General features: G+C 38.5%; 2 protein-coding genes across 3 annotated transcripts in view; one reads left to right on the top strand and one right to left on the bottom strand.

Moving 5' to 3' along the window:
* Positions 1–1,608: 1,608 nt before the first annotated feature.
* Positions 1,609–16,967, bottom strand: ATP5PF (ATP synthase peripheral stalk subunit F6). Of its 2 annotated transcripts, none has more exons than XM_036933218.2 (4): positions 16,839–16,967; positions 13,254–13,427; positions 2,333–2,457; positions 1,609–1,790 (listed from the first exon to the last, which is right to left on the bottom strand). In XM_036933218.2, the coding sequence occupies exons 1-4, from the start codon at positions 16,940–16,942 to the stop codon at positions 1,753–1,755; spliced, it is 441 nt and encodes a 146-aa protein (XP_036789113.2). In that variant the 5' UTR covers positions 16,943–16,967; the 3' UTR covers positions 1,609–1,752. The 2 variants fall into 2 exon arrangements, with proteins under 2 accessions (XP_036789113.2, XP_057357601.1); XM_057501618.1 differs by having other exon boundaries at positions 16,846–16,869.
* Positions 16,968–16,971: 4 nt separating this feature from the next.
* GABPA (GA binding protein transcription factor subunit alpha) overlaps positions 16,972–17,347 on the top strand; it is a 39,844-nt gene continuing 39,468 nt past the window's right edge. Inside the window, exon 1 of the mRNA XM_057501573.1 lies at positions 16,972–17,061. The gene's annotated coding sequence lies outside the window, so the exon portion shown is untranslated. The remainder of the gene's footprint in view (positions 17,062–17,347) is intronic.

Below are 17,347 nucleotides of genomic sequence, written 5' to 3'. Positions count from 1 at the left end.
GAAGATCTAGGGGTTAGGTCTTGAACATACGAATTTTAGGGGAACACAGTTCAGCGCATAACACCAGACATGGAAGAAAAAAGCTATTTCAAATAGCTAAAAGCCTATGATGTTGAGGTCATTTGTAATAAACATGTAAGGTGGTCCCAAATGGTAAGCGCAGGATGAGGAGTATAATAATAGGCTGAAGTGAAAGTTAAAGGCTGGAGTTTGTAGCTCACCAGAAAGTGGAAGGAGCTCTGAAGAAGATGAGGCCGTGGTTGACATCCATGACTCAGTCCCACTAGAGCATTCAGCTAGAAAAAAAGAAAGCATTTTCCTGGCCAGAACTTAGCAATAAATGCTCTAGGGCATGTAGGGCATGGGAGGAGGGTACTTCAAGCAGTAAACTTCAGTCACAAACAGAATCCTTATGATCAAGCAAATTCCAAACAGTTGGAAGACATAAAAAAAAAATGTGTGAGAGAAAATAAAAGGTAAAATTCAACTCAACTCTTGAGTTGGGGGAGAGAGGAAAAAAGGGCGATGAAGCACGTACTGGCATGCTGGCCTTACGTACTCTGGCAGCTGGCCTGCTGCAGGAAGGTGGACTAGGGCCATTTTAGGGAGGCTAGAGAAAGGATCTGAGCAATTAGTACCATAATTAAACACTGAATTGTTTCAATGCCTATGAATATTTAAATAAAAGTAGTTCAGCTGAATTGTCACTCCTTAGCTTTGTCTGAAGAAAACTGGACTGCTTCATCCTACTACTTATACTCTCCCCAATTCCATCTCTAAACATATTACTAGTTTAATCACACTTACACCATATATTTGTGGATCTTTTGAAAAAGGTATTCCACAGGTTTGACTTAAACTAGCACAGTGTGCCACAGTAAAAATCTATCCCTCTTTTGAAGTGAGCTAAATTCAGTTTTTTACTTCATGTTCTTAAAATCTTTAAAGGTTTATTAAGATCCTTATTAACTGACTTAAGTCAGAGAGACTGTCAGACATACAAGGCACATGGTTTCCTTAAAAAAAAAAAAAATTCCCGAGAGCCATATAGTTACTGAAATTTTGATGTACCCACCATGCCACTTATCTGGTACCTATCTATTGGATCTTCCATCACTGGGGCAAAATGCCATACAACTTAATTAAGTTCCTTTGTAGAACCCTCCTCTTCCCTGGCCCCTAGCTTTCCCTGGACAGCACTGTAATAGACTCTGTGATCATAAACTGCAAGGGAAGAGGTGGGACTTGGGTTACTGCGATAAGAGCATCTAAAATTTAAGGAGAGATGGAAGTTAAAATACAATGGATGTTCTGTACGTATTCAAAATACTTGAGTTTCCTGAAAAAGCTATAAAAAGGGATTTGTAAACTATTTCTTAATATCCTGGGAGCAGGAATAACAACCCTCCACGGCAAACATTCCTTAGGTCAGGGTGGTTCCCCACAGGCAGTAAGTCTCCACTACTAAAAGGAAAGCCTGGACACTGAGAATCTGGCAGGTTATGGGAAAGTTGTCCCCAACTTATCCAAGGTCTCCATCTGCTTCATCATAACCAAATGGGAGGATTTAAAAACAACACTGAAACACAGATTCAATACAATCAAGTATACAACCAACATCACCAAATAATTTATTTGAAATCAAACCTAAAAAGACATTTGGCAGCTGTGAAATGTTATGTTTATTGATACCTTCTGATCAATTGTACAACTAATCTAGAACAAATTAGCAGGTAGATTTTATGTATTTCTTCAGGACTGGGGTTTTTCGATGACTTCAAATTTGGGATCTAAGAAGAGGAAAAAAAGTTCAAGCTTAGCCATACTGCAGTAAAACACATTGCCTAGAAGCCTTCAATATTTAATTCATCTATCTTCTAGTTTTATTTTTTAGTAAATATGTACTGTTTTAAAATACCTACATGGAAATATAATTGCTAAAGATTTATTCAGCACTTACTATGAGCCAGTCTATTAACTTTGTATTTCATATCATTTAACTACAACAACCATATGAGGTTTTAAAATTTTCCCTAGTGTCAGATGAGAAATAGGCACCAGGTTAACTATTCAAGATCACACAGCTCCTAAGTGATATTGTCAGAATTCCAGATCAGGGGGCTTGATTTTAGATTCCCACCACGTAATCTTGATGCTTTCTGAACTATAAAATTGCAGACACTTATCTCAGAGCTCCCCATGCACATGTCACTATCTGAGTGAAGTCACATATAATTATAATTTAATCTTCCAAACAATTCAAGTTAAGTATAAATATTCTCCACTTAAAATAATTTCCCGTAAGAATGAATCTGTGTTTAAAGACACTTACCTTCAAATCTGAAGTTAGGGAATGTAGTCATGTCTCCTTTACCGTACATTTGTTTAAGCTTAAAAAGCTCCCTCTCCAGATCTTGTTGATACTCTGGGCCAGTATCAACAGGTCCTGCAGATGATCTGTTGTGTAAATGAGCAAGTCAAATCTCATTTTACGAACTACTTTACAAAAACAAAATTACTTTTTACCATCAAGCTTCAATAGATCTCTATCAAGTATTCATGTAAAGCTTTTCTGAAAGAAAACAAGTACTTCCACTATTTCAGTATTTTAAAAGAAAATCTTCAAAGGTTTATTAAGACCCATATTTATTGACTTAAGTCAGATTGTTAGACAGAAAAGGCAGAGCTTATTTCCTTTCCCTGAGTGCCATCTACAGTTACTGAAATTTTGATTTGCCTGCCATGCCATTTATCTGGTGCCTACCTGCTGGACCTTCTATCACTGGGGCAAAACAACATATAACTTAAGTTGTATGTAATGAGGCAACTTCACATAAATGAGGTAACTTCAAACAAATCTCTAACATTCAAAGTTTGTTAGTATCAAGGATACTTATTAAGTCAGAATCTCTAAGGGTCCAAGTTGCAATATGGTGTAATGGCTAAATCTGTGGGCTCTGGAGTCAATGACTGCTTCCGTTTGAATGTCAGCTCTACAATTTAGTTAACAGTAAATTAGAGCAACGAATGAAGCACTTTAAACTTTAGTTCCCACATCTAAAAGTGAAGGTCTTATCTAATGGTGGTGTTAAGAGAATTATAGAGATAACACACAGGTACCATTTAGCAGTGTCTGGCACAGAGTGAGCATTTGGTGTTACCTATTAAAATGATCTGATTTAAATAAGCCATGACTAAATGGCTTTTAAACGATTTTAGTAACTTTAAGTCTCTATAATAAGGGCTTAACAAAGAAGCAAATTAAATTTTCTACTTCAGAGGTTTTGCCCCATAGAAGAAAAAACAGCATGCTTATAAACATGTATGCTGTAAAGGAGTTATGTGGTGAGCTTCAAAACATGGTTTAACAAAAAGCTACTCAAGCAGAGGAGAGAGCACTTTCACTGAGGTAATCAAGAAAAATTTTATTTTAAAAAGGGGTACTTATGACACATGATGCGTTTGAGTCATAATTTGAAACATTCTAAGACTGAAAAATAAAAAATACAAAGATGGTAAAGCATTGGCTGTATGTCTACGTGGAAAAGCCAGCAGGATGACAGGTCATGGGAGGCTGGAATGTTAAGCCTGGGAGTTTGTATTTTATTTGCTAAGCAATAAAATGACAATTAGAGTTGTGCTTTGGGAAGATAAATATAGCATCGTGGACCAGCAGCAGAGCCAATTAGAGCTAATTAAATCTTTGCACAAATTCCTCCATATATGGCATAACATTACTGCCCACCTATCAATGAACAGTATAATAGACACAAAAAATTTACAAGTGCAAATTCTATTAAGGGTAGTAATACTTTCACACGTCTCTGATAAAAGCATAGGGCCTTACATATGTTAGAGAATTTCCAAAAAAAATATGCCTCTAAATTAAGAACTTGTTAATGATGTTTCCTGTCATGGACCCAATTTTCTCCTAGATCAGCATGTACAGTAGAACTTGCTGTGATGATAAAAAAATGGTCTACACATGTGCTGTCTCATGTGGTAGCCACTAACCAGATATGGCTAATGAGAAATAAAAATGTGTTTAAGGCGACTGAGGAATTCAATTTTTATTTATACTTAACTGTAACTAGAATTTGAATAGTCACGTGTGGATAATGGCTACTGAAACATATAGTGCAGTTCCACAAAGAGCCTTCAACCAGATACTAATTAATGATTGTCTTCCAGCTCTGGGATTCACAAGCTTTAGAAACTATTCTGAAAAGATCCAACCAGCTTAGTAACACACTGGTTACTGATACATTACGGCTGTTACAACTTTACTATGTACTCTTATGATTAAAAGGGGCTAGAATTATCTACCTCCTCAAGTGAATGTAAGTCTCTCAGCCCATCTTGTTTATTATTACATCTCTAGGCACTAGAATGGTGACAGGGCCAAAGTAGATACTCAAGGGATACTTGTTTTTTTTAACTTAAAAAATAGCAGGCATGCTAATTTATTAAATCATTTAATTTTTATACCATCCAATGAAATAGGTATTGTTATTATCATCCCCATTTTACATACAAGTAAACCTAGGTACAGAAGTTAAATAACTTGCCCAAGGTCATAAAACTAGTTAAGTGGCAGAGCTGGATTCCAGCCCAGAGTCCATGCTCAAAATACTTCTCCACCCTGTTGTTTGCACAAATGAATGAGCTACAGACTCCTTAGATTCAGGGTAAACCTAAGGACTGACTTCTTATTGGGCAAGCTTTTAAGGACAACAGAATCAATACTAAGATGCCACAACACCTCAGAACAGAAGACTCTCAAATTCCCCAACCAGCCCTGGACACCTGCTTACTAAATAGTGTAAGTTTAGGCAAATTCTAACCTTTCAGCCTTGGTTTTATCATAATAAAATAGGGACAACATTTAGAGACTGTTGCAAGCATTCCTAGAAAAATATCTTTATTTTAATCCTTGCAGTTTCCGCCCTTAGTTTTGGTAATGACAAAATCTTTTTAATGACTAGTTTAAAAGGTTTCAGTGTTCTTTAACTCTTCTCTCACTTCTACCTCTCCACCAGGTAACTAAAACCAGTTCTCAGTCTCTCTGTGAGATTCTGTCACTTTTTTTCCTAACATTTTTATACTGTTTCGAGTAACATCTTAGGAGGTGCAACAATTTTTCAAAGGCAGGTAATAACATTCAGCTTATCAATGTTAACTGGATTTAGCCCAAAGTGAAGTAAGAGTGAAATAATGCAATTTTATATATTGTCAAATGACCCCTCTGTCTCTGAAAGGCTGTTCTCCACCATGCCCCATGCCTGGCCGGCCCTAGGGACAGAAACCCTTTGCCTCACTTCGGAATCCACTATTACAATAATTTCAAAATGGTCATTCAGATTATACTCAATAGCCCTGAGAACTGGAGGGCCCTGAAGCCAGCCACTACCAACTGATCTTACCAGGAACAAAGATCCTTCTGCAGCAAACTAAATTACTTTCCAAGACCCCCTTGACCTATGACCCAAACTAAGTGAAGTCTTTTTTTTCTCACTGTATTTTTTTTGTTTGGTGGTGGGTGATCCTACTTTTTAAATTAAAGTATCATTGACATACAATCTTAAGAAAGTTTCACATGAACAATACTGTGGTTTCAACATTCACCCATATTATCAAGTCCTCATGCCTCCCACTGCAATAACTGCCTCTCAGCATAGTAAGATGCTACAGAGTCATTACTTGTCTTCTCCATACTATACTGCCTTCCCTGTCACAGACCTATATTGTGATTGCTAATTATAGTGCCCCTTCATCCCCTTCTTCCTCCCTCCACACCCATGCTCCCCAACCCCTTCCCTTTTGTAACCACTAGTCCTTTCTTGAAGTATGTGAGTCTGGTGCTTTGTTCCTTCAGTTTTGCTTTGTTGTTATACTCTACAAATGAGTGAAAATATTTGGTACTTCTCTTTCTTTGCCTGACTTATTTCACTGGGCATAATATCCTCTAGCTCCATCCACGTTGTTGTAAATGGTAGGATTATTTTTCTTATCACGGCTGAATAATATTTCAGTGTGTATATGTACCACCTCTTCTTTATCCACTCATCTACTGATGGACACTTAGGTTGCTTCCACATCCTGGCTACTGTAAATAGTGCTGCAATAAACATAGGGGTGCATATCTTTTTGAACCAGGGATCTTGTGTTCTTTGGGTAAATCTCTAGGTCAAATGGTATTTCTATTTTTAGTTTGTTGAGGAACTCCATATAGGAACTCCACAATGGTTGACTAGTTTACATTCCCCCCAACAGTGTAGGAGGGTTCCCCTTTCTCTGCATCCAAGCCAGCATTTGTTGTTTCTTGTCTGTTGGATGTTGTCCATCCCAACCCGTATGAGGTAGTATCTCACTGTGATTTTAATTTTCATTTCCCTGATGATTAGTGAGAAGGAGCATCTTTTCATCTGCCTGTTGGCCATCTGAATTTCTTCTTTGGAGAAGTGTCTGTTCTGATCCTTTGCTCAATTTTTAACCGGGTTGTTTTTTGGGCATTGAGATGTGGGAGTTCTTTATATATTGGACGTTGACCCCTCATTGAATGTGTCATTCCTGAATATATTCTCCCATACTGCAGAATGCCTTTTTGTTCTACTGACGATGTCCTTTGCTGTACAGAAGCTTTTTAGTTTGATGTAGTCCCATTTGTTCATTTTTTATTCTGTTTCCCTTGCCTGAAGAGATGTGTTCAGGAACAAGTTGCTCATGTTTATATTCAAAAGATTTTTACCTATGTTTTCTTCTGTGAGTTTTATGGTATCATAATGTACATTCAGGACTTTGATCTACTTTGAGTTTACTTTTGTGGATGGAGTTAAGAAAATAATCCAGTTTCATTCTCTTAAATGCAGCTACCCAGTTTTGCCAGCAACAGTGGTTGAAGAGGCTGTCATTTCTCCTTTATCATGTATTAATTGGCCATATATGTGTGGGTTTATATCTGGGCTCTCTATTCTGTTCCATTGATCTAGGGTCTGTTCTTGTGACAGAACCAAATTGTTTCGATTACTGTGGTTTTGTAGTAGAGCTTGCAGTTAGGGAGCGTAATCCCCCCGACTTTATTATTCCTTCTCAGGATTGCCTTGGCTATTCAGTGTCTTTTTTGGTTCCATATGGATTTTAGAACAATTTCTTCTAGTTCGTTGAAGAATGCTCTTGGTATTTCAATAGGGATTGCATTGAATCTGTGTGTTACTTTAGGCAGGATGGCCATTTTGACAGTATTAGTTCTTCTTATCCATGAACTTGGAATAGATTTCCATTTATTGGTGGCTTAATTTCTCTCAAGTACCTTGCAGTTTTCAGGGTATAGGTCTTTCTGCTCCTTGGTTAGGTTTATTCCAAGGTATTTTATTCTTTTTCATGCAATTGTAAATGGAGTGCTTTCGTGAGTTTTCTCTCTCTGCTAGTTCATTATTAGTACATAGGAACGCAACAGATTTCTGTGTATTAATTTTGTATCCTACTACTGTGGAATTCAGTTATTAGTTCTGGGAGTTTTTTGGTGGATTCTTTAGGGTTTTCTATGTACAATATCATGTCATCTGCAAACAAGGGCAGTTTAACTTCTCCCTTATCCATCTGGATGCCTTTCATTTCTTTGTATTGTCTGATTGCCATGTTTAGGACCTCCAGTACTATGATGAATAAAAGTGGGGAGAGTAGGCATCCTTGTCTTGTTCCCAATCTTAGAGGAAAAGCTTTCAGCTTTTTGCTATTAAGTATGATGTTGGATATGAGTTGGATATGTAGTACATGGCCTTTATTATTTATTATGTTGAGGTACTTGCCCTCTATATCCATTTTGTTGAGTTTTATCATGAATGGATGTTGAATTTTGTTGAATGCTTTTTCAGCATCTATGGAGATGATCATGTGGTTTTTGTCGATTTTCCAATATTGTACTACCCTTGTAACCCTGGAATAAACCCCACTTGATTATGATGGATGATCTTTATGTATTTCTGAATTCAGTTTGCTAATATTTTGTCGAGGATTTCTGCATCTATGTTCATCAGAGATACTGGTCTGTAATTTTCTTTTATTGTACTGTCTTTCTCTGGTTTTGGTATTAGAGTGATACTAGCCTCATAGACTGCACCTGGAAGTATTCCTTCCTCTTCTACTTTTTGGGAATCTTTAAGGAGAATAGGTATTAGATCTTCTTAAGTGTTTGATAAAATTCAGCCCTGAAGCCATCTGGTCCAAGCATTTTGTTCTTAGGTAGTTTTTTAATTACCAATCCAATTTCATTGCTGGTAATTAGTCTCTGCAGATTTTGTTTCTTCCTGGGTCAGTCTTGGAAGGTTGTATTTTTCTAGAAAGTTGTCTGTTTCTTCTAGGCTATCCAGTTTGTTGGCATATAATTTTTCATAGTATTCTCTAACAATTTTTTGTATTTCTGTGGTGTCCGTAGTGACTTTTCCTCTCATTTTCTGATTCTGTTTGTGTAGACTCTTTTCTTTTCTTGGTAAGTCTGGCTAGGGGTTTATTTATTTTTTTAATTTCCTCAAAAGAACCAGCTCCTGTTTTATTGATTCTATTTTTTTTCTGCTCATTTATTTTTTCTGCTCTGATCTTTACTATGTCCTCCTTCTACTGACTCTGGGCCTCATTTTTCTTCCTTTTCTAATTTCATTAATTGTGAGTTTAGACTGTTCATTTGGGATTGCTCTTTCTTGAGGTTAAGCCTGTATTGCTAGATACTTTCCTCTTATAACTGCCTACACTGTATCTCAGAGGTTTTTGGCTGTTTAGTTGTTGTTTTCATTTGTCTCCATATACTGCTTGATTGGTTTTAATTTGGTCATTGATCCACCGATTAATTGGGATTATATTGTTAAGCCTCCATGTCTTTGTAGGCTTTTTCTGTTTTCTTTGCATAATTTATTTCTTTTTTCATACCTTTGTGGTCTGAGAAGCTGGTTGGCACAATTTCAATGTTTTGAAATTAAAGAGGCTCTTTCTCTGGCCTCTTTATGTTATCTATATTCAAGATGTTCCATGTATACTTGAGAATGTGTATCCTGCTGCTTTTAGGTGGAGTGTTCTGTATATACCTGTTAGGACCATATGTTCTAATGCATTGTTGAGTCCCTCTGCCTCCTTACTTATTTTCTGTCTGGTTGACCTGGCTTTTGGAGTGGTGTGTTGAAGTCTCCTAGAATGAATGTATGGCATTCTATTTCCTTTAATTCTGCTAATATTTGTTTCACATATATGATGCTCCTATGTTGGGTGCATAGATATTTTTAATGGTTATATCCCCTTGTTGGACTGACCCCTTTGTCATTATGTAGTGTCATTCTTTGTCTCTTGTTATTTCTTTGTTTCAAAATCTATTTTGTCTGATGTAAGTACTGCTACACCTGGTTTTTTTCTCCCTATTATTTGCATGAAATATCTTTTTCCATCCCTTCACTTTTAGTCTGTGTATGTCTTCGGGTTTCAAGTGAGTCTCTTGTAGGCAGCATACAGATGGGTATTGTTTTTTTTATCCACTCTGTAATTTTATGTCTTTTGATTCGTTCATTCAGTCCATTTACATTTAGAGGGATCATCAATAGATAATGTACTTACTGCCATTGCAGCCTTTAGATTTGTTGTTAACAAAGGTTCAACAGCAGCTTCTGTACTATGTAACAGTCTAGCCTAACCAACTTTTTATGCTATCTCAAACATAAAAGGTTTTTTTCCTCCCCTTCTCTTCCTCCTCCACTCTGTATATATTAGGTATTATATTTTGTACTCTTTGTGTATCCCTTGACTAACTTTGTGAGTAGTTGATTTAATTTTGTATTTGCTGAGTAATTAATTGGTCTACTTCCTTTTACTGTGGTTCTATCTTCTCTGGTGACAGCTATTTATCCTTAGGAGCACTTCCATCTATAGCAGTCCCTTTAAGATACACTGTAGAGACGGTTTGTGGGCGGTGAATGTCCTCAACCTTTACTTATCCCGTAACTGTTTCATCCCTGCTTCGAATTTAAATGATAATCTTGCCGGGTAGAGTATTCTTGGTTGGAGGCCCTTGTTTCACTGTACTAAATACATCAATGCACTCCCTTCTGGCCTGTATGGTTTCTGCTGAGAAGTTTGCTGATAGCCTGATGGGTTTTCCCTTATGTGATCTTTTTTTTCTCTCCAGCTGCTTTCAGGACTCTCTCCTCCTTGATCTTTGCCATTTTAGTTATTATATGTCTTGGTGTTGTCTTCCAAGGATTCCTTGTATTGGGGAATCTCTGCACTTCCATGACCTTAGAGACTATTTCTTTCCCCAAACTGGGGAAGTTCTCAACAATTGTTTCCTCAGAGACTTTCTATCCCTTTTTCTCTCTTATTCTTCTGGTACCCCTATAATGTGAACTTTGTTCTTTTTGGATTGGTCACACAGCTCTTATTCTTCTTCATTCCTAGAGATCCTTTTTTTTCCTGTGTGCCTCAGCTTTTTTTTTCCTGTTCTCTAATATCTATTTCATTAATTGTCTCTTTTACCTCATCTTTTAAATCCCTCCCTTGTATGTTTCATTTCAGCTACTGTGTTTTTCAAAATTTCTATCTCTTAGTCTTCCCTGAGATTCTGAGTATTTTTCTGTAGTTCCATGAGCATGTTTGTGACTTGTATTTTGAAATTTTTATCAAGAAGATTGGTAATTTCACTTTCACTAAGCCCTCTTTCTGGCATGTCTTTTCTGAATTTTTGTTTGGACCAAATTTCTTGTTTTTTTTTAAACTTTTCCTTATGGGATAATAGATTTGTGTAGGAGGTGCCCTCTAGAGCCCAGAAGCTCTACTCTCTGGAGCTGCCAATCACCTATAGCAATGGTGGGGGTCACAGCTGAGCAGAATTGGTACCTGCCAGAAGACCTCTCTCCTGCCTTTCCGGCTGTAAGGATGCCTTCACTGCAAGTTCCAGTGGGCCAAGTGCTCAGGGAGGAGCTTCTGTGTTATGCCCCCATAACTGCCCTAGGCAGGGCCACCCTCCAGATGGCCTGGTGAAATAGCATGGTCAGCAAGTGTATGGGACTGGTGCTTGCCAGGAGGAAGGAGCATCAGGCTGTTCACTACAGTATGGGGCCTCAGGGCTGTGTTACCAGTCAGGTGGATGGAACATCTTAAGCTCCTGGGAGTTCTCAATCTGCTGGGGTGAGTGTGCTGGGACAATTTTGTCCACCTGCCCTTTCTCCTCCTCAGCAAGCTCTGTGTAATCTTTGCCCCTTTAGCACTTCTCTCGCTGCTCGAAGTTTTTCACACCACCTGCCTTTCTTTTGTCCTGGGGGGCCAGTTGTGGATATCTGTTTTCTTCAAGTGGCTGGAATCTCAGACTCTCCAAGTATTCCTCCTGTCTTTGTTTTCCACCCCATTAATCTCCATAGCACCATGTAATGTGGGTTTGTGATCTGGGAGCAGACCTCCAGGGCTAGGTATACAGTGGTCCTGGGCTTCTACTCCCCACCTGCTCCATTTCTCTTCCTGCCACCTGTGTGCTGGGGTTGGGGTTAGGGCTCAGGTCCTGCTGGATTGCAGCTTTGCTACTTTATCCTTTTCTGTGAGGTCTTCTCTTTTCCCCAGATGTAGGCAGTCTGTTCTGCAGTCTTCAGGTCACTTTTGCAGGATTAGTTATATTTGCTGAATTTTTGTGTTTTGTGATTTTGGTAGAAGGTTTCTTCTTCACATCTCATGCCATCTTTTTCTGACTCCCCTTGTCTGTCACTTTTATAATCCACTACTATAACGACAAGGTTGTCATCAGCCAGTGCTTGGATTATCACATTTTCCTAACATGCCTATCTTTCTTTTCTTCTCATTGCAATTTTCCCAATACACTGTGATTAGAATTCCTATTACAAAGTAATCTTGTTCTACACCACCATCCTGCTCAAAAACCTTTCATTTCTCATGCCTATCATAAACTATCTCAACTGCCCAGTCTATAATCAAGGCCTTCCATAATCTAGCATTCCTACCCCATTCTATCCTAACTGCTCCCTATACCCCTCATGTAACTTATAGCCCTGGAACAACATCACACAATTTACCATATCTATTGTGCTTTCTAGTTTTTATGCCTTAGCTCACACCATTATTTCCTCCTAAAAGTTATCTTCCTCCTACCCTCATTCATCTGTCCAACCTTCACCCCAACTGTTCATAACCTGGGATAGACCCTTGGCTGTGGGTGTTTACTGATGGCCTTCTGCAGGTTTGAGAACCCTTTTCATCTAAAAGCAAAATTATGTGAATAAATTCTTCCCTTTTTAAAAAAAAATTTAACTGAGACGATGATCCATAGCAGTTTATGACATTTTCAAGAGGGATGAATGACCTCAAACCTTCAAAGCCAAGATAAAACATTCACTCTTTGAAACTGTCTTCCAAAAAATACCTCCAGCTGGAAAGGAGCATTTTTTCCTATATTAATTTTTGTACAATAATAAATATTGTATTTATCTGCTTATGAGTTTTCTATCCCTATCAGATTCTAAGAATATTGTAGAAATGAAGTGTGGCTTTTTTCATTGTGGCCCACCGATTAACAGCCCAGTGCTGTGCACATACAGACAAAAAAGGAAAACAGAACTATGAAGTAATGTATACCACTTTTCCTGAGATTTGCAGCTTGTACTTGATGATGGGTAAGGTCATCCTTCATCTCCAAAACTGTAGTTCTGTATGTTTTTCCAGGACTTGTTTTATACCATTTCAGTGTCTTTTGTCTTTTGGTAGTCCCAGAAATATGTAACTATGGAAACAGCATTAAAGAAAAATGCTGTATTTATATTCTTCCCCCCAGATCATAATGTCAGAGAAAGGGCACCAAATTAAGAGCTAGAATATTTTGATTACATGTTTTTCTCCCAATTAGTCATATGACCTTCGGCTAATGAATGGCTTGTTTTCTCAAAAGATACTTCCTTAGGTCCAAGATCCTACATATTTCTATGAATTGAATCTAGTTTGCAATAAATTACATTATAATAAGGATAAATCGTAAATAACAATAGATCTAATGGAATTTGCTCTTAGAACCCACATAAGCAAGATAAAATTTGGGACTTAAGAAAAAATCAAGATCCTTGTTTCTTCTTTTGTAGTACCTAAGGAACCTCTATGTCAGGGATCAGCTCAGTGAACATCTTACTTTCACACACTAAGTAAACTTTGTTTCATCATCTCAAAACTTACATACTTAAAATATTTATATTTATACCATGGCTGATTATCTACACACTTACTGTCGCTTAGTTCTGTATTCTCTAATCTTGTCTAAGAAGAGTTTCTGTATAGGATCAAGTTCCTTCAAAGCCACTGCTGTAGCACCAATGTTCCTCCTCAAATGGACTGAGACTGCAGACTGGATGAGAGAGGAGAATCTGAAGAGCCTCTGAAGAATCATGGTGATTCTGTGACTGAAAAGAAGCACCAGAATTTAATATGCTTTAAAATAAACATATTTGTAAAACATATCTAAATATATCATACAGTAGGAAGCTAATTATACTAGTTGCTACAGACCTAAATCCTACCAGAACTCAGTGACTACTAAGAATATAAGCTGACCATAGCTCCCTTCCCTTCTCCACTGTGAGTTTTTTTTTTTTGCTTCTTAACCAAAGGGCCCTGGGACCTAGGAGCAGAGAGGAAAAACTAAGGCCTAAATGTAGCTCCACTAGGGTTAGATGCAGAAAGCAAGCACAAAATCTGGTATGAGGTGTTTCTTCTCTCTGAACTAATGTCTCGGGCCAGAAAATACAGTCAAGCTAGATGTTAGAAAATTGCCCATTCCCAGCAGGAAAAGAACAACACTGGCCCCAAATTAATGTGCCAGGTTTTCCTGATTCTGTAAAAAGGCCAAAGGGCACTGAGCAAGGAATCTAGAGACAGCTACCTCAGTCAGGACTGATAACCTGGAGTTTCTATTCACAGGCCCAGAGCGGGAGTAACTGCTCTGCCTGTTACAACTGCAATATTCCAGGCATTTAAGAATACTGTAAAAACCAAATCTAAGCCTGTCCCAAGAACCAGCCCACGGGAGCTCCCCAACAAAAGAGGGAAAATCTAGCAGTTCAAATAACCAGTGCAATAGAATTTATGAAGGAGATGGAAGTCTGAATTTTAAAAATAAGAATTAAAGACTTTCAAAACCTTAGATTTCCAGAACCTAAATGACACTTTTTTCTAACCAAATAATTGCAGCAGATAGAGGATGATCTCAGTTGAGAACTCATTCATGATCTTCAAAGATCAAATGCAAAAAAAAACTTTCCAAATTACAATGAATATACGCAAATAGGAATTCCAGAAAGAATAACTAAGGAGGCCATAATGAGAAGAAATTTCTCTGTTTTAGAAAGACTGAATCTATTAAACTGAAAGAGCTTACCAAACCCGATGCTGGAACAGTCATAAAAAATTCACAGCTCAATATAGCCCGGTAAAATTTCTGTATCTTAAAGTGAAAACCTGACAAGGGTAACATGGCCTCCCCAAATTACCTAATCATCATCATCACTGTCATATGGATACTGACTTCTATTAAACTATAATATTACTGCTCAAAGTGTGGTCTGTGAACCTGTGGTAGTATACAAGTTGTATTACTGGTCTTCAGTAATACAAGAATTGGAAATAAGCATTTAGAAACTTTTATAGCAATATGGCAGAGTAATTCACATCTGTTGAATAAAAAATTAAAAGTTTGTGTTTTGTGTCTTCATTTTGTCTTTCATCTAATTTTTCCAATATTTTTCCAATAAAAATAATTTTTATTTTATTCTTCAAAAGTACCCACAAGGTTGGGGTTAAATGGCCCTTTTCCCCTGAGAAGCACTAACCTAGAACACAGTAGACTAGTACAGTAATTTCTCAATAGGGGTAGGCGTTCCCAAGGAGATACTTGGCATGAAGACATTTCTGGTTGTCCTGACTGGGGTGAGTGTTCCTGAACTATAGTGGGTAAAGGCCAGGTATGTTGCCAAACGTCCTAAAAGAACAATAATAGTAACAGCCTTCCTGCAACAGAGATTATCTGGTCCCAAATGTCAATAGTGCAAGGTTAAGAAGCCCTGGTATAGCACACAAAAGCTACTAAAAGAAATCCTACAATCAACAAAATGCCCTTCACTTGCCAGGATGAAAACAACATATCAGACAAAATTAGAGAATTAATAATTTATCACTCTTATATCCCATCAGAGAAAAGTACTTGAGAAAAGATTCCAAGCAAATAATGAATGATAACGAATGACCTTAAGGGGCTACTTATTATCATTCCCATTTTACATAAGCAGAAACTGGTTATTAGAGGTATGTATGGACCTGCTCCAAGGTTACACAGTGGAACCTGGACACAAATATATCTTAAAAACTGTTTAATTCGATGTATATTTTTCTTTTTGGCAACTTAAGGACACACTTAACACTGCAATACAGTCATCTACTATTTTTTCAGTCCTATTCTGCAAAGTACTTCCATATATATATTTTCTCCTTTTATCTTTATAGCAATACTGTTAAGAATTAGAAGAATGTTTTCTTATCCCTCCTTTAGAGATCATAAAACTATGTCTAAGTTATTAAACTGTCCATATTCGCACAGCTGATTTGTTCTGATTGCAACAATCAAGTTATTTCTACTGCAACATGGGTAAAAATGTTTTCATTTAAAAAAAATTTTTATCACCTAAGTATTAATTAATGATTCCCAAATCACATCTCTAATTTTGGTCTTTTTCCTTAAGTTCAAACCTATACTTTCAACAATTCTCATCCCTTCATAAGTCCTACAGGGCTCTCAAATTCAACTTGTCTCAAAAATGAACACATAGTTTCCCCATCAAAACTTATGCCTTCTCCTTTATTCCCTTTCTTTTCACTGGCTAAATATGAGTTTGTCCAGTGTCAAACACAAGGCACGTTATTACACAAATTGTTGTTAAATACCTACTGTTGTAAGATCTCCACTTAAGTACTGGGGGGTGGGGGAGGGGTGCCAGGAAAAACTATGACAGGGATTTGACACAGGAAGACTGGGGGAAAGGGTACAGCAGGTGCAGAGACTTTGTAGGAAGAAGCAGCATGGTTCTCCTGTTTACAGTGATTACTGACTGGCCAAAGGTTAGTTACTCCTTTCCCTGCATTTTCCTGTACATATTCCTAAAGTCATTCCACAATGCGCCTAACTTGACCCGCTCTTTTTCTCTTCTGGAAACCTTGTGATGTGATGGCATGCGCACTTTGGTCTCTCCCCTAGTTCAAGTATTCCCCTCGTTCTCCCCCAGTCAGCGTCCTGTTACTTGGGGTTGTTCAAGCGTACCATTGTGCAGGCAAAGTGGGAGTCAAAAACAGCGTTGCTTAACTACGTTTTAACACTATAAACATTTTTAGGGAGGTTGCAATCTTTTAAGATTACTATCACCCTTTACCTCTTACGGTGCACGTTCTGCTTTAAATCGTGAAGAATAATCTCCCGCGTGTCCTTGTAGGGCACGCCTGGCTGCAGACCTATTACCCCGCGGGCATGACCTTGGGATGCCCCAGCCGGACTAAGGGTCTTTTAACTCCTGGCCTCTCTAGCTTCCGCGCCACCCCGGTTTGCCCTCCGAGGGGTTACTATAAAAGCTACATACAGTCCACGGCAAACTTCAAGGCCTAAAAGCGCCGAGATTAGCGGGGACTCGGGGACAGGTCGTGAAAGTGCCTGGGACATAAGGCTGTTTTCTACTGAAAGAGCAGAGGCAATAGGCAGCCTGAACACTATAAAGAAAAAACAGAATCGGAGTCCTAAGAGACCAAGCCAGTTTAGCTACCCTCCCGGTCACCTTGCACTCAAGTCTTCAGCTGCCAGAGCCGCCGCCGCCACCGCCACCGCTCCACTTCCGGCCCTGGCCCCGCCCTCACCCGCAGACCCGCCATCGCAATGCATTATGGGCTACCGTTTCAGTCGGTCGACGTTCACCGAACAGGAAGTCTTTCGTAGATGGTCTGCGACGCGACGGCTCTAGGTGTGGCAAAAGCCGAAGAGGAGGAGGAAGTGGAGGGTAAGTGCTTCCGGGTCCCCTGGCAAAGATTCCGCCATCTTTCCTTCGCCTAATTTGACCCGCTTTCTTTTTCCCTCCAGGAAATCTTTTGTACGCGTGCGCACTTTGGCCTTTTCCCTAGTTCAGTTTCTCCCGCGACCAAAGTCAGAGACCAGTTTCTTGGGGTTGTTGAGGTATATGACTATACAAGGAAAATGAGAGTGTAATACAAAGCGGATTGGGGCGTTGGCCTTATGTGCCTCGTGAGCCTCCGTTGCCTCAGGCCTTCGTTCCGCGAAACCTGCTGGGAG

The sequence above is a fragment of the Manis pentadactyla genome, chromosome 1 (assembly GCF_030020395.1).
Source record: "Manis pentadactyla isolate mManPen7 chromosome 1, mManPen7.hap1, whole genome shotgun sequence".
Classification (NCBI taxonomy): Eukaryota; Metazoa; Chordata; class Mammalia; order Pholidota; family Manidae; genus Manis; species Manis pentadactyla.
Note: the sequence above shows the minus strand (reverse complement) of the source record. Positions and strands in the feature narration are given on the sequence as shown.